Source organism: Seriola aureovittata, chromosome 18 (genome assembly GCF_021018895.1).
Source record: "Seriola aureovittata isolate HTS-2021-v1 ecotype China chromosome 18, ASM2101889v1, whole genome shotgun sequence".
NCBI classification, from domain to species: domain Eukaryota; kingdom Metazoa; phylum Chordata; class Actinopteri; order Carangiformes; family Carangidae; genus Seriola; species Seriola aureovittata.
In genome coordinates, this window is record NC_079381.1 from 1,573,157 (window position 1) to 1,599,885 (window position 26,729).

The window sequence follows — 26,729 nt, forward strand, 5'->3', positions numbered from 1 at the left end:
GTGGACCATAACATTTCTAAAAATAATAATAATATTGAATCCCCATATATATATATATATATATATATATATATATCATATATTTACTGTGGCATTTATTTATTATATATTTTGTCGAAATGTAACATTTTTGTGGACGAAATCCCAATCAACTGCCACACTGATACTTTATCTGTGCGTTTATTTACATTTTTGTTACTTGCTAAACAAAATGTTGTTATGTGCATATTCAGAATTTTAGTTGTACGCCAATTTTGGAGATAGGCTACTGATATTTGTAATAATCTTTGCAATAACAGACACATTAGAAAAGATTTGAACCATTTACATTTTCTGCAGGAAAAATTATTTGGTCTTACATTATGGGTGATTTACAGTGGAAAAAAGCTTGTTGTATCCAACAGAAATGCTGCATTAGTAATAAAGTCAAAGATCCCTCCAGATTTTACATCATATTTACATTGCAGTTCCCTGATCTCTGCAATTCAGATAAGAAAAACTTTTTTATTTGTTTGTTAACTGTGTTCACTCAGATTTCGGATTTTATCAAACTTTAATTAGAATGAAATGGGAGCTGATGTGTAGATTGATGTGTCTGATTTAAGGTTGACAAATACATTTGGCTGCATACCGAATTAAAGGTTAGCCTATTGACTGAGTTATTAACTTTGGATTAACTTTGAAATGCAGTTTGTTCCACTCATATTAAAGTCGCTTCAGAAGAGGATCTTGTACAAATACACATTATACTTATACACTTCTGGTTCAAAATACATTACACTACATTTAGCTATATAGTACATGTATTGTAATGTGTGTTGTTATAAAATTAGTTTAACTCTATTTAAAACTATTTTTTTTCTATTTTTATTGACAGCTCAAATGTGTAATGGCTCAGCAGCCCACATATATTTTGTTGACCGATCTGTATTTTATAGAGTGGACCCGACCAGGCTCATATCCAGTCTGCCAGTGCCAGCAGTGGGCCAGCAGAGGCCTACATCCGGGTGATAGCACATCAGAGCAGGTCGCCCACTCAAAGTAAAGGGGGCAAAGCAGGGAAAAGGTCGTCTGCGAAATTTCTTGCACCTTGGGGGTGTGTGTGTGTGTGTGTGTGTGTGTGTGTGTGTGTGTGTGTGTGTGTGTGTGTGTGTGTGTGTGTGTGTGTGTGTGTGTGTGTGCTAATAGCTCATTGGCTGTCAGTGTGCTGCTATGAACCAGTATAATGAGTGGGCTATCATCTTGACTGCAGGTTTCCTGGAGTCATGCGCGATTGCAGCCTGTGATTTAAAGGTTTGGAGCAGACTTGAAGTGAGGTGAGTTGTGTTCACAGGAAGATGATTACTCTGGTGTTTACCAGCGTTGTAGCGGGACTACTGGCCCTCGTTCTGTACCAGAAGATCACTTATCCCTTCTTCTGGGAGGATCTGATGTATTACTTGAAACTTCGGAGGTACAGAAAGACGCTGCAGGCCGGTATGAAGCAGGGAATCACCACATACCTCGACTGTTTTCTCCACCGGGCGAGGACGAACCCGAACAAACCCTTCATTATCTTCGAAAACCAGACCCTGACATACCAGGATGTGGATTACAGAAGTAACCAGTTTGCCAACGCGTTCAGGGCGGAGGGCTCTCTCACAAAAGGGGACATTGTTGCTCAGTTGATGTGCAACGAGCCGGACTTCATCTGTGTGTGGTTGGGACTGTGCAAAGTGGGCTGTGAAGTCGCGTTTCTTAACGTCAACGTGAAAGCCAAGTCTCTGCTCCACTGCGTTCAGAGCTGCGGGGCCAGGACGCTGGTTGTTGGCGCAGGTTTGACACGTTTTCTCACGGTTTTCTATCCACTGAGGTAAACTCTGTCAATCCATCAATCTGAGGGATTTAAAGTAGAACTCCCGCAGAGAGGGGAGGGGTCTCGATTTAAGAAACACTTCAGAAGTCTGTTATTAAAACACACGCACGCCTCTGCAGAGCCGGACAAAGAGTGTTCGGGGGCCTTTTCTTAGACCTCCCACAGTTTAAACAGCACAGGCATACTGATGCTCAGTGTTCATTGTTATTGATAACGCATGTTTATCAAAGTGCTTCACTTTTAATCACTTTAATTGGCCCTTTTTTAATTTCACAGCTTGTCAGCAGAAAGTGAAAAACAGACTTTTTTGCCCCTGTTGTTAGCTTTCCTATAGTCACATGTACGGTGGCCCTGACAACTCAAAGCACTGCAATTTAAGAAAACACATGCAAATAGACGGAACGCAAGCCAATCAGAAAACATCTTCATCAATTTGTCAAAACATGAGCTGCAAATACTCACAACACAACCACACACAGAAACATGCTGCAAGTAGCACAGACAACAGAGGAAGTGTTTCCAAGGGGATGCAAAAAAGTGATGAACCTGGCTGGGACGAACTTCAGTGCAAAGATACTCTGTAACAGAAGATGACACATTACAAGCAGCGCCAACGGTACGACATGGTTTACACTTCCTGTCTCCTAAGTGGGCGTGGTCATGATTGATCAGTCTCATACTCTCTGTTTTCCCCTCCAAAACAGTTCAATAATCATAAGAATAATAGTATTATTATTATAAATTTTACATCATAGTTGCATGTTCAGGTCCCTCTAAACTTCTGCAGTTGGAAAGCGTCAGCAGTGAAACCAGAACCAGAACCAGCAGAGAGAGGAGATCTGTGTTGTTGAGAGTTTGTTTGTTTGACTCAGACCTGCTGCTGGTCTCCTGAAGGGGCGGGGAGGCGGAGAAACCCACGTGACCCAGTGACAGGAAATGATTGTTAATACACTGTTTCCTTTCTCAACTCTCTCTGTTTCATGTTTTTAACTTCAAAAGTCACAAAGAATTTAACAAGTGTGTCCCAGCCAGGTTCATCACTTTTTAGTGTCCCCTGGAAACACTTCCGCTGTCGCCTGTGCTACTTGCAGCGCGTGTCTGAATTTGCTTGTTTTCTGTCTATTTGCTTGTGTTTTCTTAAGTTGCAGTTGAGCTCTCAGGGCCACCATACACATCAGATGGATCAAAATTAATGCTGACCTCACACCAAACAACCTTTCAAGCAAATTAAATTTCTAAATTCAAAATTTCCAATGTTAAGAGATAGTTTTGCTGGAGTTGCGGCACGCTCCTATCATCTCATTCGCTTGGTGTGATGCGGTCGTAGGAGCTGTCTTCAGTCGGTCTGTTTTTCATCTTGAAGTTTCAATAAAGTCAGACATGTTTAATATTAGCCTGTGTTCAGTCTTGGCTCATGCCAAAAGTGACGTTCAGTGACACTTTCTCCAGCGCCAAACAGGAAGCAACAAACAGAGTTGATAGAATGTGAGTCATTTTGTGTGAGGCTGAGAGACGAGGGTAATTGGACACAAGCAAAATAATGTTAACCCTATCCCCACAATGACAGTGTTGAGTTACTAACATTATATAATAATAACAATAATTATAATCATAATGTAGAATTTCAAAGAGCAAAAAGTGGAAAAAACTGTTTTCCTTCCTGTAAATTTTCACCAGGAGGATTATGGGAAATAATCTCAAAGGAATCTAGTTTTGCAAATAGTGACCCAGTGTTTACAAAATCTTATAGTGTGACACTAAAAGCTCTCTTCTAGTGTGTGGGAGACATCTGTCTAAATGAGCTAAATTTACCATAAATTTAATTTAAAAATGATTCATCAGATACACAGCCTTATAAAGAGCAGTGTGCGGTCCCATAGCGAGTTACCACTGCCGCAGACTGTGCACAGTGCAAGTGTTGATGAAAAAGATGAAAGTTTTCTAACATTTGAAAAGCTATCGGTTGAACTGAGAGTTGACCGGTTGCCATGACGTCAATAAGCACACCTGTGTATTTGAATGGTGTGCTGTCCCTGAATAAGAACAATATGATTATCTATTATACACATACAGCAGCCCAAGCTGCTGATGACTGCAGAGTGGGATCAGCAGCTCTGTACATGTGTGATCACCGGTTCTGTGTCTGCTCATCCAGATTCGGTGCAGTTGCTGGAGGAGGTGCTGCCTGACCTGAAGAAGGACAACATGGCCGTGTGGGTGGTGGATCACACATCGCCCTCTGACGGCGTCAACACTTTATTAGATAAGGTGGAACGCATGTCTGGAGAAACCTTAAGTGAACTTCCTAAAGTTGACATCATGTCAAACTTCCTCTTCATTTTTACGTCGGGCACAACAGGTACATCATATTATTACTTTGTGTTATTTCTGTACCAGATAAGGAGCATACATGTGGCAACAGATTCACACTCAGGGATATACAGAGCCAGGTCATACAAAGTTCAAACCAGATTACACAAAGTGCAGAATATCATTTTTCTATTACATTAATAATATAATTTTATTATAATAAAACATAATCTACAGGTGACAGACTCCTCACACTGCACAAAAATCACATAGAGACATTATTATAATTATAAAAAAAATGCCAATAATAATAGTGTCAATGCAAAGGAATCTGAGCATGTGGACCATCTCTACAGTAACTGGTGCCATTCTCTTCAAGGTCTCTCCAAGGCGGCCCGCGTAGGTCATCTGAAAGCCATTGCGAGCATGGCCTTCTTTACAATGTGTGGAGCCAAATCTGATGACATCATCTACATAACTCTTCCTCTTTACCACATGTCTGCTTCCTTGTTGGGGATTGGAGGATGCATACACCTTGGTAAGAACAGCTGTACTTCAGTACATGTACGATTTAAACTTTAAAGCCCTGGTGTCCAGTAACGCCTTGAGGGAACTTCTTCAAATTTGGCACAAACATTCACTTGGACTCAAGGATGAACTGATTAGATTTTGGTCGTCAAAGGTCAAAGTTCAAGGTCACCTGGACCTGACATAACACAGTTTTGGCCTTGTAAACATAATATCTTCGGAACTCCTCACGGGAATCGCTAAAAATTTGGCACAAATGTCCATCTGAACTCAACAATGAACTATGTTGGTGGTCAAAGGTCACTGTGACTTCACAAAACATGTTTTTGGCCTTTTCAATGTGATATCTCAGTAACGCCTTGAGGGAATTTCTTCAGATTTGGGAGAAACATTCACTTGGACTCAAAGACGAACTGATTAGATTTTTATGGGAGTGCCAAGAGGGAATTTCATTACATCTGGCACAAACATTCGCTTGGACTTGGAAACTCACTGTCACCTCACAAAATCCATTTTCATCCATAACACAAGAAATTATTCACTAATTATGACTCAATTTAACACAGTAACTAACAGGAAAAAATGATGAAGTGATGACATTTTATATCCAAATGGTCAAAGGTCAACTTCACTGTGTAACTCAGTAAGGTTAGATTGTGACCATCTTTCAAGCAACTTGGCTGGTTGGTGGAGTAAACCATGAGGAGGTGATTCTTGTTCTTGTTTTGTAAGTCAGGAGAAAATAAATGACGCAGGAGAAGAAATGTTTCTCTCTTTCAGATGTATTTTTGAACTTTGGACAGAGCCAGAGCAGCTGCTCCCCCCCCCCCTGCTAGGCTAGGCTAACCACATCCTGACTCCAGCTCTGTACTCAACACACAGACATGAGAGTGGTATCAGTTTTCCCATCTCAGTCTCAGAAAGGAAACAAATGAGTGTATTTCCCAAAGAAGTGTACAATGCATTTAAGGATTAAAACTCCAAAATATCTTATTTTTTGAACAGCTGTTATTTGCACAGTTGGAAATCACATCCCAATCCCTCAAAATGGGCACATTTAGCCAACTTGTAGTATCAGGCTGAACTATGAGCTTTGCAAAAACAAAGTTCAGATTTAGTTTCTACAGCTTTTAGTTTTGCTTCCTTTTTTAAAATGATTTAGTTGGACTGTGGCAGCATCAAACATAAACAATTCCAGGAAGATTAACCATTTATATTCAGTATAATGTAAGGTCGAGGGCAAACGCTGGAGGAAACCAACATGGTGACGGAAATCCTTTTCTTAGGTCTATAAGGAATTCTCACTTCCTCACATACCACATACCAGGAGAAAAGGCAAAGCAAACAAAGCAGAGGAAACTTCTCACAAACAATTAGTTTTGGTGTTGACAGACATGGAGGATGCATAAAAATCAGAGTTTTTTTAGAAGTGTATTGTCTTACACAGCTTCCTGTTTTCCTTTCCACACTGACTGTCTTCTCCTGTGGCCCACAGGTGCAACGTGTGTGTTAAAAAAGAAGTTTTCTGCCAGTCAGTTCTGGAAGGAATGTGTGCAGCACAAGGTGACAGTGGTGCAGTACATAGGAGAACTCTGTCGATACCTGGTCAATCATCCTGTGGTAAGACTGACAGTCATTTGACTGGAAGTTTAAAGACACAGTACAGTGTTCATTGCAGCCTTTATAATGTATATAAATGGATGCTCTGTAAATATCATGGAATTTACTTTTAAGATTTTGGTGTTTTTTGTGTATAACTGTTTCACAAGTACGTACCACACCGTAGAATGACCCTTATTAAATATATTTTTCTTTATGACATAAAAAAAAAAAACAAATTAGCTCTTGGTTAGGCATCAAGCTAACTTGAATAAATAGGTTGTGACAACAACCATTAGTGCACATCTCCAAACCAGATTTAATCAGATGTTATGTAGAACTATAAATTCTGTCCTGATGGTGACGACTAGAGGTGAGGTCAGAAAGATTCATCCTCAGAGAACCATGAATATTGAATGTAGCCTCATGAAGCTTTGGGAGTTTCTTTCTAATCCGGCCAAAACAAATGTTCAGAGCCCCAAACTTCATTTTTGAGCATTTTTTTGGCATAAGCACATTTCCCAAAATGTAGGGCTGTACCTTTTGAAAGAAATGGTGCTTTTTTACCCAAACCCTTTTCTGCCTCCAGGTTCCAGAGGAGAGAATTCACAGAGTTCGGCTGGCGGCAGGAAGTGGTCTCAGGTCAGATGTTTGGAAGGAGTTTGCAAGACGCTTTGGTAGGATCAAGATCAGAGAGGGTTATGGCCTGACTGAGGCCAGCATCGGCTTCCTCAACTACACCGATGAAGTTGGGCCGATTGGGAGGGCAAGCTATTTCAACAAGGTCACCTCGCCATACTCTGCAGTTGGGCTTTTTCATGTGCTTTTGCAAATACAATTTGTTCATTTAGATGACAGCTTTGTCATATTGGAAACATGTTGGTCAGAAGGGTTAGGTTAGCCCTGACCCCAACTCTACTGAGCTGGGTCTAATGAAAAGATGCTGTTGTTTGCATGGTGTGGCATTATGGCATTTATGGTGTTTGTGGAGCTTCACCTACCGCTGGAACTAAAATCTGATGAATATAAGTTCAGTGTTCACTCTTCTTTTAGCTCTGGTTTGATCTCCACAGATTCCTGAGAAAAATACCTGGCTCATTAATTGTTAAATGCTCCACCATGTTCACCAGTTTATCACCTAGTCTGTCTGCTGTTTGCTGGTGAGCAGGTGGTGGGTTTATTAATGAAAACATCAGCATGGCGCAGCTGGTTGAAGAGACACTGAACCAAAGCAGAAAAATTGTTGGCAGAAAAACCAAAACTATTTGCTGAAATATGCTAAAAAAGCCCCATAAAGCTGTAAAGTTGGTATTAATTCACTGTGGGCTTAACAAAGATTAAAATCAAATTCTAATGTTATTTGTCATATACTATGTTACCAAGTAGATGCAAAATTAAGAAGTTAAAGACAGTAAATGTATAAGAAATTATTAAATAAAACAAGAAAAAGAGAAACAAAAAAAATTAGAAAAATCAAATTTCAAATCAAAATTTTTGATATACAATGTATTGCTCAAGCAGTTGTTCATCATACTGATGTTACCATGGTAACCAACTCCAACGTGGCTGCTTGGATGTGTTGGTCAGGAGTGTAAGTTATTAACAGCCTACAGAAGCAGGTGTTTATGTGTGATAACCGTTGTACGAGGTCCACATCGGGTTCTGTTAAGCGGCCTTGACTTGTGTGTGTTTTCTGAGCTGGTATGTTGAGCTAATGCTAGCCAACTAGCCACGTTATATTGCATGTGTTACATGTGTGAAATGCTAACCAAGGTATTCTATTAGCCATTTATGTTTACATAGCGTTTTTGGGTAACAACTCACAGTCCTTAAGAATTGTCTGTTTTCCTTTTTTCAGCTTTTTATGCCGTTCGAGCTCCTCAGATATGATCCACACACATACGAGCCGGTAAGAACAGCCTCTGGAAGATGCAAACGAGCACAAATAGGTAATGTAATCACATCCCGAGGACTTTTTAAATGAGTCATTCAGTCTGTAGTACGTAGGAAGACTTCGACATGTACATCTTATGTCTGTGCACAGGAGAGGCAGGGATCCTGGTGGCTCCCCTGACCACTATGAACCAGTTCCTGGGCTACGCTGGTAACAAGGTCCAGTCTGAGAAGAAGCTGGTCAGGGATGTGTTTAAAGATGGGGACATCTATTTCAACACTGGAGACCTACTGCTGCACGATCACAGGGATTTTCTTTACTTCCATGACCGCATTGGAGACACCTTCAGGTACCATTATCAGCAAAGCATTTCAAAGCATGTCATTCCTGATTCTCCATGGATTGATATTTCATTGTTACCATCAGATGATCCAGGTTATAGTTAGAATATTGAGCAGCTTGATTGTTTCTGTCAGTAGGTTCTGCTCAGGGACATGGTGATTGATTTACAGCATCACATGTGATTGAATGGAAACTGAGAGGAAATTAAAGCGTCTTCATAGCTGAAAGACAACAGACAACAGTGACGGCGTAAAGAATCTCTACTCTCCCTGATATAATCCACATCATGATTTCAAGAAATCATAGAAATAAAAATCCTCAATGGATAAGACGCAGAAGAGCTGTAGGAGCCATGACTTATTTTCAGAGAGGAATGGATTTTGTGGTTTATGTTTTGGGTGGTTGTGGTTTATATATTGTTATTCATTAGTGTTTGTGATATCATTTATTAATGTAATTAATAGAGTTGAGTCACAAGGATATGGATGGTGCCATGGATATTAGTAGTTGATTTAAGCTCTTGTTCACCTGTGTGTGGGAGGTGGAGACGGGGTGAGTGCGTCGCTGTATTTTCTGTTGACCGCCTCTTTCTTTTTGATCGCTCTTTTTCGATTCTGATCATAATTTTGTGCACGTTATAATAAGTTGTTCTTTTTACGTTTTTTCTTTCACATATTTTGAATTAGTAGAACCAGGCCCGACCTCAACCTCTCAGCGACTCTGAGTTGTTTCCGTTGCTACAGGAGCATAAGTTGTTTTTTGATTCCTTTGTTAATCAGGCCTATAGCTAATATATACAGTATCTAATAGTTTAAACTGTTAGATGGTGCAAATGAGATCTAAACAGTGATAATATTGCACCTAAGTTAAGGTTTTGTTATTTGACATCCACATACGTATCAAGCTGTGGTGATTTGGCTGTCAGTCCATTATAAAACTTATGTAAAGGATGGTTTCACGTATCCTGACTCGGAAGCCTTTCCGTGTCTGTGGAAACTGAGATGTCCTTCATGATTTTAAGGTCAAGTGAGGAGTGAAGAGAACTAAAAATAACCGAGTTTCCTAGGAGATAAACATTGTGGTTATTTTACTGTGGTGGTTCCTTGACAAAGATATCTCCTGTCACATATACAGTGGTTTCAGAAAGTGTTGAGACCCCTTCACTTTAGGCACTTAATTGTGTTGTAGATTTAAATGTAAAATGATAAAAAATTTCCATGTTTGCCAATGTTCAGACTCCAAGAGTGAGAAACACACACAGGTGAGAGACAAGACGAGAGAGTCGAAGAAACGAGCGTGGAAAGTGGGGCAGTGGGTGATGAGAAGGAAAGAAAAAGAGGACAGCGTGTGTTAAAGCTGTTTAGTTGTAAAGATGTGTTGAGATTGTTTATTATAAAAATGGTTGACACTGTTAAGATGTGAAATGGAGTTGACAAAAAAAAGAAGCTACATTTTTTGTTTCATTTTTTCTAAAATGAAACACTTTATTTTCAGATGCACATTTCTCAAAAGCTGGGGGATATTTTCTTGGCTTCCTTTGGGCCCCTGAGAACCAATTGAGCATCATTGAAACGCCACAGCCTACCTGAGTATTGTGGCTGGTCCATCCCTTTAGGGCCACAGTGCACCCGTCTTCTGATGGCTACTTCCAGCAGGATAACGTGCCATGTCACAAAGCTCAAATCATCTCAAACTGGTTCCTTGAACATGACAATGAGTTCACTGAACTCAAATGGCCTCCACAGTCACCAGATCTCAATCCAACAGAGCACCTTTGGGATGTGGTGGAATGGGAGATTAGCATCATGGATGTTGCAGCCGACAAATCTGCAGCAGCTGCGCAATGCTATCATGTCAATATGGACCAAAACCTCTGAGGAATGTTTCCAGCACCTTGTTGAATCTTTCCCACAAAGAATTAAGGCAGTTCTGAAGGCAAAAGGGGTCCAACCTGGTACTAGCAAAGTGTACCTAATAAAGTGGCTGATGGGTGTATATTTCTCTATACTATTATTCATACAGTATTTTATGTTCTTGGCTATAATTAATATTTCTATAAGACCAATGTGACAATGTGAAAGTGATGAATCTGCACAGAATGATCATCAGATTCTGCAGCTTCCCTGAACTTTACAGTGCTTCATAGTGATTCAGCTGTGCGGCTCATACAACTTTACTGTTTTGAGTCACTCTCAGTGCTCTTGCTTCGTTGCAACCGTTTTCAGCCAAAGACACAGAAATCTTTGGAGCTGATAAATTAGAAACCAAAAACAGAGCTAACAGAGAGTGAATTTTGGACTTGTGGAAACAAAGACCACTCAAAGTAAATGATAACGTAACTTAAAAGATGATCATGTCAGTTTCTTCTCAGCTTTTTCCTGCAGTTACTGTAAGATTAACTACATTTAACTTTGTGTCACACAGGTGGAAGGGAGAGAACGTGTCCACCACAGAGGTGTCAGAGGTTTTAGGTCTTCTTGATTTTATTAGGGAAGCCAACGTCTATGGAGTCACCGTCCCAGGTCTGTGTTACACTGTGATTTATAATGCTGCTTCAGCTACAGTTGCTTTGTGCTTTAAAACAGTCATTTTTCAAATGTGTTTTTGAGGTGTTTCGGGTGTTCTGGGGGTAAAAGCAAAAACTAAATTTTAATTCAGCTTAAGCTGATAGTCAGTGTTGAATTAGACAGAACAGGTGAGTGTCTTCATCCTGGTAGACTCGTGTAGGTTTATTGCTGTCAACAAACCTCTATGTGAACACCAGGATGTGCTTCTTTGCTGCACAAACAGGTAATGATTAAATACTCTACTTTTGGAAGATATCACCTCATATTAGCTTCAGCTGAACAGAATCCCTATAGATGGGCCTTGAGCACAAAAGCAGCCCTGAATTAACCAATGGGTGCACTTCAAAACCCAGCACAGTGCTGGTTGGGTGTGGGTCCTATGCCATTTGAATTTGGCGCACAAAAATGATACATGCTACCTCATGTCGACATGAATCGACAGCTACAAAAACACCAAGTGCACCAGCACCACTGTAGGTAATACACACTACATGGTGTATGGGTGCTGTATGTAAACGTTCTGTTGTGTCGTTGCCAACACTTGTTATTATAAGTGTAATTACAGCATCGATAGAGATTCAGTGCCATGCCTGTGGCTTCATGTGCACAGGATTTAACCAGGCTGAACAGCACAACCAATTGGAACGTAGCAGTGAAATTTAGCCAGGTTTCTTCCTCAAAGGTCCCAGTATCAAATTTTTAAGGCCAGGATTACTTGGTTTGCACGGTGCAATACAAACCATTTGATGTTTTTGGACTGGCCATCTGTGGCCTTTAGTTTAGGTTCAGCTATAATTATTTTATCAGAAGGTGAAGCAGAGTTCAAGGCTAGAAATCCAACATTCAGCAGTTTAAATCACACTCTGGCTCAGTTTGAACAACTGTGGTGACGTGTTATACAAACGACAACAAAGCCTTCGGTCTATACCACCTTTATCAAAAGTTGAGGAATAACACCAAAAAGATCTAAATGTTAGAACATAGTGGTAGCATATAGTACTGAATCAACACTAGATCAATGAAATGCTTGGAAAATGGATGTACTAGAAAACATTGATGAGGCCGATTGGAATATTGTACTGCCTTTAAATGTCAAACATCAAAACAGATTCAACTTGTAGACTTTGGACTTCTTCAAGCCAGGAGAGCGACTGCTCTTTGTTGGAAGAGTACAGATGCTCCAATGTGTTGATAAAGGAGCTTTCGTACTGTGTCGGTCTGGAAAGACTAAGTGAGGGCAAGCGGAAAGGCTTTCTTCAATTCTGGAAACCATACATAAATATCATTAAAGTTTTATTTGTATTCTTTCTGATATTAGTGCAAGTTGAGTGTTAGTGTATGCGGTTGTGTGAGTATGTCTAATGTAGGTCATTTTGATCTCAAATTGTTGTATTGTTACAGCATGTTGCAACGTGTATGGAATATGATAAGAAAATGATAATACAGATATTGATGATGTTAGTAAGGCCTCTGGCCTCTGCTCCAGAGCAATCCCAGCTGACGCTCGTATAGAGACCCAGACCTGGAAATTAAAGACCTGGTTTCACAGAACCAAAGTTGAAATAATCCAAACTGATGACATTAACACAAGCCTGTAGTAGGGTCAAATGTTGAAATGGGAGTTTACAGTGGGGAAAATACCTCCAGAACCAGTAGCTCCTTCCACTCCACAGTCATGTATCATAGAAATGAAACATTACAACAAGGTAATGAAGGAACTGTAGACAGTTTGCTTTTGTTCATTCAGCACAAATTGGTGACTTGTTCCAATCTGTGTGTGCAGGATATGAAGGTCGAGCAGGTATGGCTGCTGTTGTCTTAAAACATGACCACAAGTTAAATGGAACAAAACTCTACAACCACTTAGTACAAACACTTCCTGCGTACGCCTGGCCGCGCTTTCTCAGAATACAGGTAAGTCATGCATCTACTCACACCTTCAGTGTTTAGTTTTAGTGTAAAATCATAATTTTCATCAATGTCTATATGTGTGATTTCAGACCTCTCTGGATGTGACTGAAACCTTCAAGCAGCAGAAGGTGAAACTGGTCCAGGAGGGTTTTAATCCAGATGTAACCAGGGACCCTCTGTATTTCTTAAATGTCTCTCAGAAGGAGTTTATTCTCCTGACTGGAAGTATATATGAAGACATCGTGTCGGGAGAGATCAGTTTATAAATGTTTTAAGACATTTTAATTCAAGAGTACTGACAGGCATTTAATGATAAGATTAAGATGATCCGTGTCATGGCTGCATTTCCATTTGTCTGGGCTTAAAACCCTGATTTGTGATCAGTGGCACAGTAGCTGGTTCCCAGCATTTAAAAACAAAACAGAGCTGTATTTTCTAGGGACTCTGTCTCATAGTCTGCGTATGTCAATAAGTTATGAGCAATTCTACCAACAAGTAAATCTTCTTTCTCTTTTGAATAATTTAAATCAGCCTGAAGAAGTAAAACCATCCAGAATTTAAAAAGAAAAGAAAAGAATTGTTTTCAGTAAGTTCCTAACTTTAATTTATTTTTTTACCTTTACAAAGAGAAGGCCTTTATTAGAAACAAGCACCTCTCCCTCCTGTTGCACTCAAGAGTCCATGACTCCTCCCTTTACTAGTTCAGTTACAATGATGTTAGGTTTACAGTGCTAAAGAAAAGAAAACTGCAAATCAAAGTGATTGGTGAGTGAAAATAGTATTTAGAGGAAAATGAGCAGCGGAGTGGGGAGTATGACGTGACTCTGTTGTTGTACTGATGGCATTAGTGTGGAAATGGATATTATATTGAATTTATTACATGAGCTATTAGACTACAAATAATTTGTTTATTAGTGACCGGCCATTCCAATAATAATTCATACTGACCATGGCCTTTATTTGAATGACTTTCATTTTGTGTGCAGACTTTTACTGAAGAATTTATGTTATTTCCTTTTTCATGCCTGGGGAAGAAAGGCATAAATACATTTATACTTAAGTGTAAAGTAGTATTAGTAGAAATTATAGCTTAGCATAGAGAGGTAACAGTACTAAAATGTAACTGTTTAAACTTAAAAATTAATATAAAGTTCACTGTACCTACATTTATAGAAGTTGTTGCCCAGAACAAAACTGTTTGACTATACTCCAAACAACTACAAACAGAAGTATGGTAAGATTTAATGGAAGCAATGGATATAAAGAAGATAAATGTTATTAATTTATCTTAAATTAAAATTTTAACCATTTTTTAGATATTTACTCAACAACTTAGGGAATAATATTATTATTTAAACAACTGGATAGAAATATTTTAACACTACGAAATTTGAAATCTTTTTCAATTCATATTTTTTTACTGTAGTTTAGTTTTTGAAATAAATTAACAACCGTTGCATTTTTTTTCTGCTCCAACTTTGTAATGTTTGTAAGTAATGTTTAATGAAAAATTGTTAATCTTTTAACTCTTAATTTTCAAAAAATCTTTTAACCAGGACATGTAATTTATTGTTCATTGTAATTTCATACACCACTGTAAACATAAAAAAGACCATATTTTCTTATTTCTACATTAATGTACATATGTTAAATGAATTGTAACTAATGTAAAAAATAAACTTTTAATTAATGTCAAATATTAATCCTGTTATCATTGGTCTGAAGGAACAAAGGAACAAAATATTTCATTGTTCCCCTCATTGTTGACACTGGTATAGTTTTATAGTTATTGCCTTTTTATAATTATGTTTTGGGAGGAGCGGCGGTCACATGTTACACGAAGTTTGTCTGGTCCGGGCTCTCCCGGTAATGGGAGGAGTCGCGGTCGAGCAGACGTGGCAACACATGACGTCATCACAGTGGGTCGGTGGGTTATTCATGGGGGTGCAGAGTTACGTTAGTCCAGCTAGCAGGTGAGTAGTCGAGCCACTGGCAGAGGAATATAAATGATTCACTGACGCTTATTTCCTACAGAATTAGATACAAAATGTAAATATGACTTTCTCCATATTTGAATGTTTCCTTTGAGCGGAGTGTGGTTTAAACGTGGAGCTGAGCTGTAAGTGCAGCACGAAGGAAGCTAACACTGAAGTCAGTTCAAACACCAACGGTTCGATGTTGTGTCGCTTATAAACAAAGATACATACAGAGTGAAGCGTTGATTTAATATGTTTTATTGAATTTCAACTGTGTTTAAATAACCGGATACAACTTGAGACAGAGCAGTGATGTGTCGTTCTGAACGAGACTGAGCTAAACTGTTCACAACGTTCAAGTTAGTTCAAAGTTAGTTCATTTTAACCAGAGAGCAGAAACATGGCAGACAGTCGTGGTCAGATGGAGGCACAACAGTTCCTCCTTGCAATGTTAAAGTATACAAGCTGGAGTGCCGGTGCACATCCGCAAGGGTGGCTCTATCTTCTAGGGGGCTCGGGGCTCCACTGACACCCCCCCCCCCCCCAACTGCTGTGTTAGTATGTGATAATTTGATTATTAACATAATTTTATTCACCACTATGCACAATGTAAGGACAGTGCTAACTGAAGTGAAATAATAAAAGATTGTAAAACTAGATTTGAGACAAGTAAAATTATAATTGCAATGTATTTTATATTGTGTGGCAGTGGTCCATATTCCAAAGTAAACCTACACCTTTAACTGTTCTGCCATGGATGGATAAAGTTAATTGAGTTGGAATTAATGAAATCACAACAAACTGGACATGGACAGTCATCAGTTTTGTCCAGTCAGTAATTCCACCTTGCATATCTTACATAGTTGTGTTTTGCACCCAGGAAGTGTAAGCACTGTCAGATCATCTTACTGAGTCGAGAGAGAGAGGTAGATGTAAATGTAAATGTAACAAGCAAAGATTAATTTAAATAGATTTTTTGGCCTATTGATATTCACTCTGATGGAAGTCTGGCCCAGTCAGTGTCTGTACCGGCCTTCTCTGTGTGCCTGTCATTCGGGGTATGTATGACAACCTGCTGCGTGCCTGTTCTGGAACAGGCTCACTTTACCAACTCGACTTTTTTATATACAGTTATAAATAAAGAAAAAGAATACTAAACAACAAGTTGAGGCCAACCTAATTCCTCACATCTTATTGCAGCTATACTCTGGGTTGAAGTTCAGGTATCAGGCCGAGAAGATGATGGAAGAGAGTGGAATTGAGACTACACCCCCCACCACTCCTACTCCTCCTCTGACTGTAGCTGCCACAGTCAGCGCTCCACCAATGACCATAGGTAAGACGTGCTGTGAAGGTCAAATTGTACAGACAAACTTCAGATTGGTAATCCATTATTCCATTATCACCCATTAGTAGACATTCTGAAATATGCTGCCAGAAAGTTCAACGTTGATGAGCTGTGTTGTTGGAAAAGTAAAGCAGTATGGAAATATGGCTGTTGTGAAAAGGATAGTGTGAATAAAACATCACCTGGAATGATGACTTTATGGAGAAGCAGAAAATCTTCCATTACTGACTACAAATGATCTTATCACATAGTCCTGCTCAGCAAGCTCATAATATTTTTTATTAGTTTTTTTTAAATTTGTTTTGACTTTTTTTTTTCAATCTCAGTTTAGTTTGAATTAGTTTTCAAGAAGGTTGGCTTGTTTAGTTTTTTATTTTTTGATAAGGGGCGAGATTCAAAAAGGTCAGAAAAAGTCAAACAATTGAATGTATTCACTGAGGCGTGTTGGTGTGTGTGCTTGTGTCATTAACCAGAAACATTCAACTGGACACAACAACAACAGAACATAAAGTGTAGGCCTGGGCACAGACATGTAAACAGTGTAGACCAGATGCAGCCTGAAGTGTACATGTGTGTGGTTGTGTTTCATTTAAACCAACTGAACATGAACTCATCAGTGAACTGGACTGTCCAGCTGCAGCTCTGTGGCTCATCACTGAAGTTCATTAATACTACAGACTGATGTATGAAATAAACTGACAGACCAAAACTAAAGAAATGTTTTCTGTTATTTTAGTTGAGTTTAGTTTTGCAAACACACAATACAGATTTAGTTAAATTTTTTTTTTTTTTTTTTGTATTTTATGTCTTTTTTTATTTCAGTTGATGAAAATGTTTTTTCACGTCTAGTTACAGTCTAGTAACAACCTTGCGGCTCAGTACATAATATCTTGGACACAACTATTTAAAAAAGAAATTTAAAGGACTCTTATCAAAATGTTTGTTTATGTAGAATAAATGAAGGCCAGTGTATCTTAGTGGATTGAAAATGATTAATTATTGAACAGTCATATAATGACATTTGGTATCTGACTGAATCTCTGATCTGCTGACAGAAGACACAGTATCTCTGAGGTGTGACTGTAGCTGTTTGGTTTCAGGTCTGTCCAGTCCTCTGTCGCTCCCAGACACCAGCTCCCTCTCCATCGGTTCCCCCTCAGTCTCCACCGCTCTCCCCTCTGTCCCCTCCCTCCCTGCCTTCAGCAGCCCTCTGGCCGCGCCCCCCTCCCTCTCCTCCCTCTCCTCCCAGTTCCCTCCTCCCTCCACACTCGCCTCCCCCTTCACCGGCAGCTCTCCCTTCCCTCCTTCCTCCTCCCCCTCTTTGCCTCCTCTGGCCTCCCCCATCAGACCACCTCAGACCTCGGCTCCCGGCATGTCGGCCCCTCCCACAGGGCCGCCCATGTCCAGCTTCTCCATGAGTGCAGGGTATGACATCACACGGGGTCACGCTGGTCGAACACCACAGACGCCATTGATGCCAACGTTCTCCAGTGCTGCCACCATGCCAGGTAAGAGCCACACTCGTCTGCTCTGTGACTACTCTTCTTCAACAGCCTCTTCTGTCCTCTGGCATTGTGACACAAGATCGTGGACGTTTGTATCACAGTTTCAGAATGATTACACTGTGGGGCTGTGTTGGCTGTCTCAGCTGAGGCAGGAAGTGTCTGTGAGTCAGCCAGAGTGATCTTCCAGCAGCTCATACCAGCATGATGCCTTGGAGCAAGAGGGGTAGTTCATGTATTGATTGGCAGCCTGACCTTGGCCTTTTCTGGTTGGTTAGAAGGGCGAGGCTCGGTCAAACAGCTTGCAGCTTGCACCATGGCCAGGCTGTTCAATAACTCTGGGTCATAGGAGCATTTGACAGCACCTCTCCACAGTAAGATATGTTTTGGAGCATATTTCATCCAAAACATACTAAAACAAGTTACTTCACGCACTTCATCAGGAACACATTACTAATACTGGCTCACGCCTAATGGTTGACGATCATATGTTACTGTGTGTGTTCAATTTTGGTAAGACTCAGATTCATGTAAGAATCATGTTTGTATGAAAAGCCTTTAGGAGGTTGATGCAACTCACCCTGATACACATACGAGTCCCTGTTTCAGATCAGAAAAGTCACAAGAAATAAGAAATAAAAATAGAGGGATGACAGTAGTATAGTTTAGTGCAGATCAATTTCTTTGATGGAGTTGATGGGTGCAAAGTTGGTGCGACCCATAGAGTCACAATATCTACATTTATGCGAAATACACCAGGTTGAAATCAGTTAGATTTTTCCTGAATCAGTAGCAGGAAATGAACAACAGGAACTTGTGGAACCTGTTAACTCACTCTGAATCTGGTCACAGTCAGAACTGTAGGCTTCTAGTGGACAGAGTAGGGATGTTGTACATGCTGCACAGACAAAATGGCATTGAAATCATGTGTTGTGTCACATATACTTAGACTCTTCTTATCAGTATTTTGTCAGATATCAGAATCTTCTCAGAGCTCAGTTTGTCATCTTGAATCCTGAAAATACTGAATATACAAATAGTTTTGATTTAATGTAAAACACTAACCAGTGACTTTGAACAGCACTCCAGTGATTATGAACTTTCATTATTATTATTATTATTATTATTATGAAAAGTGAAATGAAAAATTAAACAAGGAACATTTACTTTATTCTTTTCAATTCTGTAAGTATCAGCTAAATGACACAATAAAAAATGATCCTAGCAGAAGGAGACAGGGCAGAAGTTACTGTCCCATACAACCATGCAAATAATGTACTGTAAATATGTAATGAATATATACATGTATATCTATCTTGGTGGTGTTCATTGGATTTTCATGTTCATTTTAGGTTTTAGAAAAGTAATAGATTTCCATAAAGTCATGAGGCTCAGGCAAGAGGCTGAGATCTCCAGACTTTTGATCCCTAAACTCTGAACACTGTATCATAATAATCTAACCATCTTGCAGGTGTGGTGTCCAGCGCCATGGTCCAACAGCCAGCCATGACAGGAGGGCCGGATACTGGATCTCCCATCACCTTCCCAGAGGAGCAGGAAGATCCCAGAGTGTCTGGAGACATCAACACTGGTGGAGGCCTCTGGGGCTTCTTCAAGGTAACACCACTCTAAGCATAATGTTAGCACTGGCAGCTGTTTACTTACCAGTCTACTTCTACTTCATTCCTTCACTCACCAAACAAACACCAATGATAACTCTAACCAGCTAGTCCTGGCACGTCCCGTCCTGTCTCGCAGCCTAGGCCTACAGCAGCATAACTAAGGGATGGTTCAGGGCTCTCCTGAGTCTGCTCTAACTATAAGCTTTGTCTCAGAGGACAGTTTGATCCAGATCTTAAATGTAGAGAGGGAGTTTGCCTCCTGAACCTAGACTAGGAGCTGGTTCCACAGGAGAGGAGCCTCATAGCTGAAGGCTCTGCCTCCCATTCTAGTATTAGAAACTCTAGAAACCACAAGTAGACCTGTATTTAGAGAGCGGAGTGTTCTGTTACGGATTGTTCTGGATAATAGGGAACTATGAGCTCTTTAAGGTATGATGGAGGAGGAGGATTTTAAATTGTATTCTGGATTTTATAGGGAGCCAGTGCTCTTATTGTGGGCTTTTTTGACAATAGAATAAATACAAAAAGAAAAACTCCTATAATCCTGATGTTGTAAATGTTTTTAATTGCAACCCAGACACAGAGAGTCGGACAAACTGTCATATTTAATCTCTCTTATCTTTTACTTAACTTTTACTTACTCATTTCCTGCTTCTTCCACCAATACCGAAGTAAACTAATGTTTGTTGTTAATTTATTGGCCGCTTAGGAGCCATGTATTTGATTTGTGTGATATTCCTCTGAGCACGAGGGGTGATGGAAGACCAAAGCTGTCCACAGATAATTTAAGCCCCAAGGCAGTAATCTCAGGTGTTGCTCATTGTAAAGAAGCAAGCAGTTTTTGACAGTGCTCTGACAACTTCTTTTTTTTATATTTAACTCTGTATACAATGGACATCGCAGATTGCAGACACATGAAAATAAACGCATCATGATACAAAGCATTAGTAAGGACCGGATATCATTATTCTGAGGACACGTCTAAACAATCAAAGTTGCAGTGAGCAGCCAGGTAGCAGCTAAAATATAGGTCTCTGATAACACAAGACCTAAAGATGTAATATGCAATCTTCCCTCCTCCTGTGGTATTTTTCACCATAGTTTGATCCTGTCTGAGTTAACTCTGTGTGTGTCTGTGTGTGTCCTCAGGGAGTAGCAGGTAACGCTGTAGTGAAGACAGTCCTGGACAAAACCAAACACTCTGTAGAGTCCATGATCACCACTCTGGATCCCGGCATGGCTCCATACATCAGTGAGTGTTCACTACATTCCTCCATGATGAAGAAATCTTAACTGAATGTTCAAATATAAAGAAAATAAATGTGTGTGTGTTGTTGCTCTCCAGAGTCTGGTGGGGACATTGACATTGTGGTGACTTCAGATAAGGAGATGAATGTGGATGCAGTCAGAGACGCCTTCCAAGAGGTTTTTGGGATGGCCATGGTCACTGGAGAGCCTGGTCAGTCCAACATTGCCCCACAGCCTGTGGGCTACGCAGCCGGCGTCAAGGTCAGTTCACTGCTGTTGGTTTTTGGCTGCAGTCTCAGCTGACATTCAGATGACAGGAAGATGCTGTGTGTGTGTGTGTGTGTGTGTGTGTGTGTGTGTGTGTGGGGGGGGGGGGTTGTGTGTGTTTTTGGGGGGGGGGGGTGTGTGTGTGTGTGTGGGGGGGTGTGTACAGTGACTGCTTACTCATCCACTCCTCATCATGAAGCCTGTGTGTGTAGCGGGGGAATCCGTTTAGATTGCCTTCATGTTTTAATAAAGATGTCGATATTTGGCGCAAGAGGAAGTTACCAATATAATCTGTAACAACATTTTGTCCCCACCTTTAATTTACAGGCAGCGTTGGCAATGTAGCACATTTCCCTGCAATGTCTGTTGTGAAGGGTTTTCAGTTTCAGTCATGCACATACTGTGTGTGCGTGTGCGTGTGTGTGTGTGTGTGTAGGGGGCTCAGGAACGTATTGACAGCCTGCGTCGAGCTGGTGTGATCCATGAGAAACAGCCTGTGGTCTCTACGGAAAACTTCATCGCTGAACTCTTTCCTGACAAGTAAGAAGACTGACAGCAGAACACACACACACACTCACACACACACACACACACACACACACACACACACACACAGAACCAAAGCTTGCACAGTGAAATAACCAGTTCAACAGCCCTGCAGTGAACAGGGCCTTTAGATTGAAGCTGTAGTCTGTAGTGTAATGGACTGAAAGTTTTCATCTTCTCCACACACACTGAATCTCAGTAGCCACTGACCAGGAAAGCTGGGGCCCCCTCCTGGAGCCACACCTGGGAGGGTGGCTCACCAGTGAGTGTCTGGTGGCCGGACTGACTCATGAGGTCCAGTCGGACACAGCCTGAACGCAGTCATATATATACTGTTTGTCTCCAGGTGGTTTGACATTGGCTGTTTGATCCTGGAGGACCCTGGTTACAGCATCCACATCGAGGTCTTCACTCAGGCAACTCCTCTGGCTCTAGATCACGTCCAACAGGTACTAATCAACAACTCTGAGGCTACATCCACACTAATGTGTTTTAGTTTCAAAACATATCATTATTTACACCTGGTGTCCACACTACTCTGGAATTTTTGAGTCCCTAAAACACTTGTAGAAACGCCCAGTTTTACTTCGGGACTATGTTTTAATCTGGATGGACAGAAACAGAGATTTTGACTAACGAAGTACAAGCGTTAGGCCAGGAACACACTGGATGCATCACATGTGCATCACAGCTGCGGAACTCCTTGTTTTTCAGTTCGACGCACATGTTAACAGGTAGAAACTTGACACCTCACTATGCATCTCCCAGCACAAACTTCACAACTTCACATAAAACTGAAACCTTCCACTTTAGTTATCTATGTCTAGTCTGAATCTGAATATATGACACAGACATGAAAAAATATAAATATATTTTTTAACCATTGTAGCAGTTGGTTTTCTGTCAAAAATGAAGAAATGAATTTATAATGAAGAGAAATCCAACATTCCAGTAACTTGCAAACTCTATGTGGAGAGACAGAGCTGGAGACACAGCAGAGATGCAACCAGTGTGAACACACATGACGCAGACGCCACGCACTGGCATTATTGACCGTACTTACTCTTCAGCTTTACTGCTCCTTGTTCATTGTATTTTGTGCAACTAAGCAACCAACTGCAGAATAGACAATCTACTTCCTGTTAACACCGGTACGCACATGCCCAGTGAACGTGAATGGTCATGTGGTATGTGTTTTCAGATGTGATAGTCTGCACAGAGATGATTTAAAACACTGTTTTAAAATGAAAATGTTTAAGTGTGGATGCAGCCAGACCTGCACAGATGACCCATTCACTTGTACCACAGAGTATCATGGCCACTGTTTGGGAAAAAAACTTTTGTGGATAAAGTTGAAAATTTTAATTATGTAATGCCAGTATAAACTTTTTATTTCAAGTCCAGAAAGTCAGCAAATAGCAGCAAGATGCAGTTTTACAATTGTAACACTGACACAACAATTGTCAATCATCAATTAGATCAGGTCGATTAAATAACATTCAGGTTACACTCGGTTTCATTTCAGTGTCCTAATGTCTCTGATAATATGATTCTTTACCATCGCATCGCTCCATCTTTTCCAAGTCAAATGTAAAAATCTGCTTTTTACATTCCAGATGAAAACAGTCTCAGCTGCTCACTACAACCCAGCAGCCTGTTCAAATAAACACCAGGCTTCATACTAGAAATACTTGTCTTGTGAAAGACTTTAAGGTTCTGTAAGCGGTCATCACTGCCACTAGATGTAGACCCCCAGCATCTCAGACATTTCACTGTCACTTTCAACTGAAAGCTGAGTACTGCACTGTCATCTCACCTGTGGGCGGGGCCTGTGTGTTTATAACCATTGGGAGGGCCAACAGTTTAACAGGAGGGACTCACATGCACCAACATGCACATGCCACCCTTCCTGAATTCAGATTACGATGACATTACTTCACTATGTCTTTACATAAAGATCTTGTTTACAGAACCTTTAAATCTTGAAATATTACAAGTGTCTCCTTCATCTTACGTCTTTAGCCGCTTCAGTTTTCAGCCACTGTAGCTGCAGCTTGGTTTATTGTCATTAACGGAGATAAATTTCAGCTTCAGCCTCAGAGAATTTCTTCAGTATCAGTCACTTCTTCCTCCTCCAGTAGCTCATCAACCTGTTCGTGTACCTTTCTCCGTGCAGGCTCACTCCCTGACCCCTCCTGACTACGGCCTGCGCTGGTCGGGTTTGATTGTTCCAGTGGGGGAGGTCCTGGAGCGCAGCCTGCCCAACATCAACAGGACAGACTGGCATCAGGCTGTGACGGGCATGAGCCAGCGTCAGATGATCCACAGCGCCGCCAAAGCTCTGGCTGGAATCTACAAACAGCAGCTGCCGCCCAGGACTGTGTGAGGCTGGAGGGTTCGGGCGACAGGTGGAGACACGTTGGAGTAAAAACCACCTGATGGGACAGCGAAGCTCCTTCCTTCTCCTCCATCAAGCCCTCATCGGTCCTTATGGGGCAAAGCCAAATGCACATTTCTTTAAAGACGCTGGTTGCGACATTTCGCACAGATGTTTCCTGATGTTCAACACGTCAGATCTCAAGTCAAGTCTTTGTCGTCAACTCAGGCTTTAAAGAAAACTTAACCATTAACTTCCTGAAAGATACTCACACATCATGTCTGTTAATCTCAACAACCTTCATTCAAACAGTGGCAATATCTAGTTTCCTTTATGTTATTGTAGAGACTAAAACTCAGACCGCGTCCCAGTTGTATTCTGTGTTCCAGAACACCAACACTTTGACATGACCCTACTGGACCCAATTAGACTTCATATAATGTGGACCTGCCATGACTCAGATACTGTATACTTCACTGTAAACTCACCTTCCCACTAAAGTTGTCTGTGCATTATTTTGGTTATTAATATTCAAGTAACTGAAGTGCTGTTTTGTATCATGTCCTGACACTACTGACAGTTTCAGACCTTAAACAGGATAAAATGTTTCTCTATAGGACTTTATTTTGTTTCTTTCATCAACACACCATCCGCCTGTTTTAACATGTAGCTGTAAATGACTCCTGTGTTTTCTTTGCTCGGAGGCCCCGGGGCCACTTTTAACCCAACATTCCTCCCCTTTGTTATACAGTAATGGTGTTCCTACACTTGTTGCTTATGCTGAATCTATGTAATAATTTACTATGTGGTGATTATTAAGCATAAATGAATTTGGAAACATTCAACATGTAAACTTAACAAGAACTTGAGATCTGCTAAGGCCATGATAGTATCAGTTGATATTGTGCTTTCGTGAGGCATATGCCCATATATTCTTTAAATACCCATGAATCAGTTGGTTAACAGTGAACATGGGGCTCGAGAAGTGGCCAACTAAGAGGAAAATTGCTCTTTGTTTTGAAGCATTAGATGCAGTTGAAATGGCGACATCTGTCGGGCAACCTGTGGTACTGCTTTGTATGTTACTATGAAATTATAATGGAGATGATGATGGAGTCCTATAATGTGCAAATTAGTTGCATTTTAGCCCCTCCAGTTCCTTCGTCCTAAAAAAACTGATCTACTCTCCAGTCCACCTTTACAGCCTCGTTGTGTTTATACAAACTGTCTCTAACTCCGTCAGAGGAAAGGCTTTGGAAGAAGAGGTCAGAGCTGAATCAAACTACAAGCTGAAGTTTAGTGGTGGTGAGGCTGAAGTCATGTGACCGTGGTATTGAAGTCATGTGACCGTGGTGTTGAAGTCATGTGACCGTGCTGTAGTTGGTTTATAGTCTAACATTAGCTCTTTACTTCTGCTGATTGTATTGAGGCTTCAAACATCATGAAGTGGAGTTCATTAGTGAAGATGATCCTGCTGAACTAAACCTGTCAGGATCATTAACTGTTGTTTATTTTCTCTAATAATCCAAGAGACAATATTAAAATCCCATTGGCTGTTAGTGGAGGGAACCAGGGGGAAAATAGCTTCAGGGTTGGTCTACAATAATACATCATCCCTGCACCTCTCTGTAGAAGAAGTCTCACTGCTCTAAACTAGATCAGCAACTACAGCCTGATACAAGTGTGGCCTAACGAGAGCTGATTTGTGATTTGTGACCCAGCCTCTCCCTCTAAAGTTTAGTCTGCACCTCCCTTCTCTATGCATATGTCACTGAGTCATTTTCCCTCTGTGTTAATACACCAAAGCCATTTAGAGTCAGTGTATAGCGAGCAACTGGGATGTAACTAGAAAGGTCTGATGGGTCAAATGATGTCATCATGTCTTAGATATGTGTTAGTTTAAAAAGAAAATCTCATAATATGATATATACATATTGATTCTTGCTTCTTTTCCTGCAAAATAATTGCCCACCATAACTGTGCTGTGTGCATCAGGATGCTAACAGTGCAGCAGGATGCTAACATTCACCTGGAATTTAGATAAGAAGGAAATTAATTTATTTTCTCCAGTTTCAGGCAGTTGGACACTGTCAGACACAGAAGTTACTAAACACCTTTCTGTTAGTGAAACAACATTCTTCTCTGTACTGTGTGTCCTCTAAATGTGCCTTTTTACGCAAATAAAATACATCACTTTTTCATGCTGGTTTGTATAAGTGCTTGTGCTGTTGAAAATCACCTTCAGTTACTCCAAAAAAAACCCTTGTAGGTTTGAACCATTCAAATGTCTATTTTTTTGCAAACCAACACAAAGAGAGTCGAGAGACATAACTACTTGTATACTTGCTCATTTGGGTTCATATATGTGAAATGTGCCCTCAGCTCAGTGCTGGACTGGCAGGTTAACTGAGAATCACAGAGCTTGAACACAACTTTATCTTCTACTCACTAAAATCAAATGTGTTTCCAAACTGAGCGTTTTAGATGCTCACAGTCTAAATCACTGCAATCATTACCACATGGTTGTAGTTGAACATTTCATTTTCAGTCAGTGATGGTTATGTGTGACTCCTGTCCATCATGCAGTGCACCATGGGAGAACTGGCGAAGCAGGCACCTGTGGTGACAGTCAGGGGCGGAGGCTTTATGTTTTCAGGTTGTTTGTCCGTCTCATTCTCGTGAACTTGATATCTCAGTAACGCCTCGAGGGAACTTCTTCGAAGTTTGGCACAAACATTCACTTGGTCTCAAGGATAAAGTGATTAGAATTTGGTGGTCAAAGGTCAAGGTCACTGTGACCTCAAAAAAAACATTTTTGGCCATAACTTATGTGTTAC

At 40.5% G+C, this 26,729-nt stretch overlaps 2 protein-coding genes across 3 annotated transcripts; both read left to right on the plus strand.

Annotated features, from left to right (window-relative positions):
- The first annotated feature begins 1,146 nt into the window (after positions 1-1,146).
- Positions 1,147-14,703, plus strand: LOC130186999 (long-chain fatty acid transport protein 2). Of its 2 annotated transcripts, XM_056404408.1 has the most exons (10): positions 1,150-1,815; positions 4,011-4,214; positions 4,545-4,703; positions 6,189-6,313; positions 6,882-7,076; positions 8,151-8,241; positions 8,337-8,535; positions 10,953-11,050; positions 12,879-13,009; positions 13,096-14,703. In XM_056404408.1, exons 1-10 carry the CDS (start codon positions 1,338-1,340, stop codon positions 13,270-13,272), a joined length of 1,857 nt encoding a protein of 618 aa, XP_056260383.1. In that variant the 5' UTR covers positions 1,150-1,337; the 3' UTR covers positions 13,273-14,703. The 2 variants fall into 2 exon arrangements, 1 of the variants encoding a protein (XP_056260383.1); XR_008830372.1 differs by lacking the exons at positions 12,879-13,009; positions 13,096-14,703 and adding an exon at positions 10,023-10,482 and having other exon boundaries at positions 1,147-1,815.
- A 191-nt stretch (positions 14,704-14,894) lies between these two features.
- Positions 14,895-26,091, plus strand: prrc1 (proline-rich coiled-coil 1). The gene is made up of 9 exons (XM_056404162.1): positions 14,895-14,979; positions 16,183-16,318; positions 17,431-17,838; positions 19,304-19,449; positions 20,604-20,706; positions 20,800-20,963; positions 21,406-21,509; positions 21,862-21,964; positions 23,692-26,091. The coding sequence occupies exons 2-9, from the start codon at positions 16,222-16,224 to the stop codon at positions 23,899-23,901; spliced, it is 1,335 nt and encodes a 444-aa protein (XP_056260137.1). The 5' UTR covers positions 14,895-14,979; positions 16,183-16,221; the 3' UTR covers positions 23,902-26,091.
- Positions 26,092-26,729: the final 638 nt, after the last annotated feature.

What these genes read in the sequence shown, in the direction of transcription:
- LOC130186999 (XM_056404408.1), top strand. Translation starts at nt 1,338, where the DNA reads ATGATTACTCTGGTGTTTACCAGCGTTGTAGCGGGACTACTGGCCCTC. An exon ending in GACGCTGGTTGTTGGCGCAG is followed by an intron (nt 1,816 to 4,010) that starts GTTTGACACGTT and finishes CTGCTCATCCAG; the next exon opens with ATTCGGTGCAGTTGCTGGAG. An exon ending in TGGAGGATGCATACACCTTG is followed by an intron (nt 4,704 to 6,188) that starts GTAAGAACAGCT and finishes TGTGGCCCACAG; the next exon opens with GTGCAACGTGTGTGTTAAAA.
- prrc1 (XM_056404162.1), top strand. Translation starts at nt 16,222, where the DNA reads ATGATGGAAGAGAGTGGAATTGAGACTACACCCCCCACCACTCCTACT. An exon ending in CGCTCCACCAATGACCATAG is followed by an intron (nt 16,319 to 17,430) that starts GTAAGACGTGCT and finishes GTTTGGTTTCAG; the next exon opens with GTCTGTCCAGTCCTCTGTCG. An exon ending in CTCTAGATCACGTCCAACAG is followed by an intron (nt 21,965 to 23,691) that starts GTACTAATCAAC and finishes TTCTCCGTGCAG; the next exon opens with GCTCACTCCCTGACCCCTCC.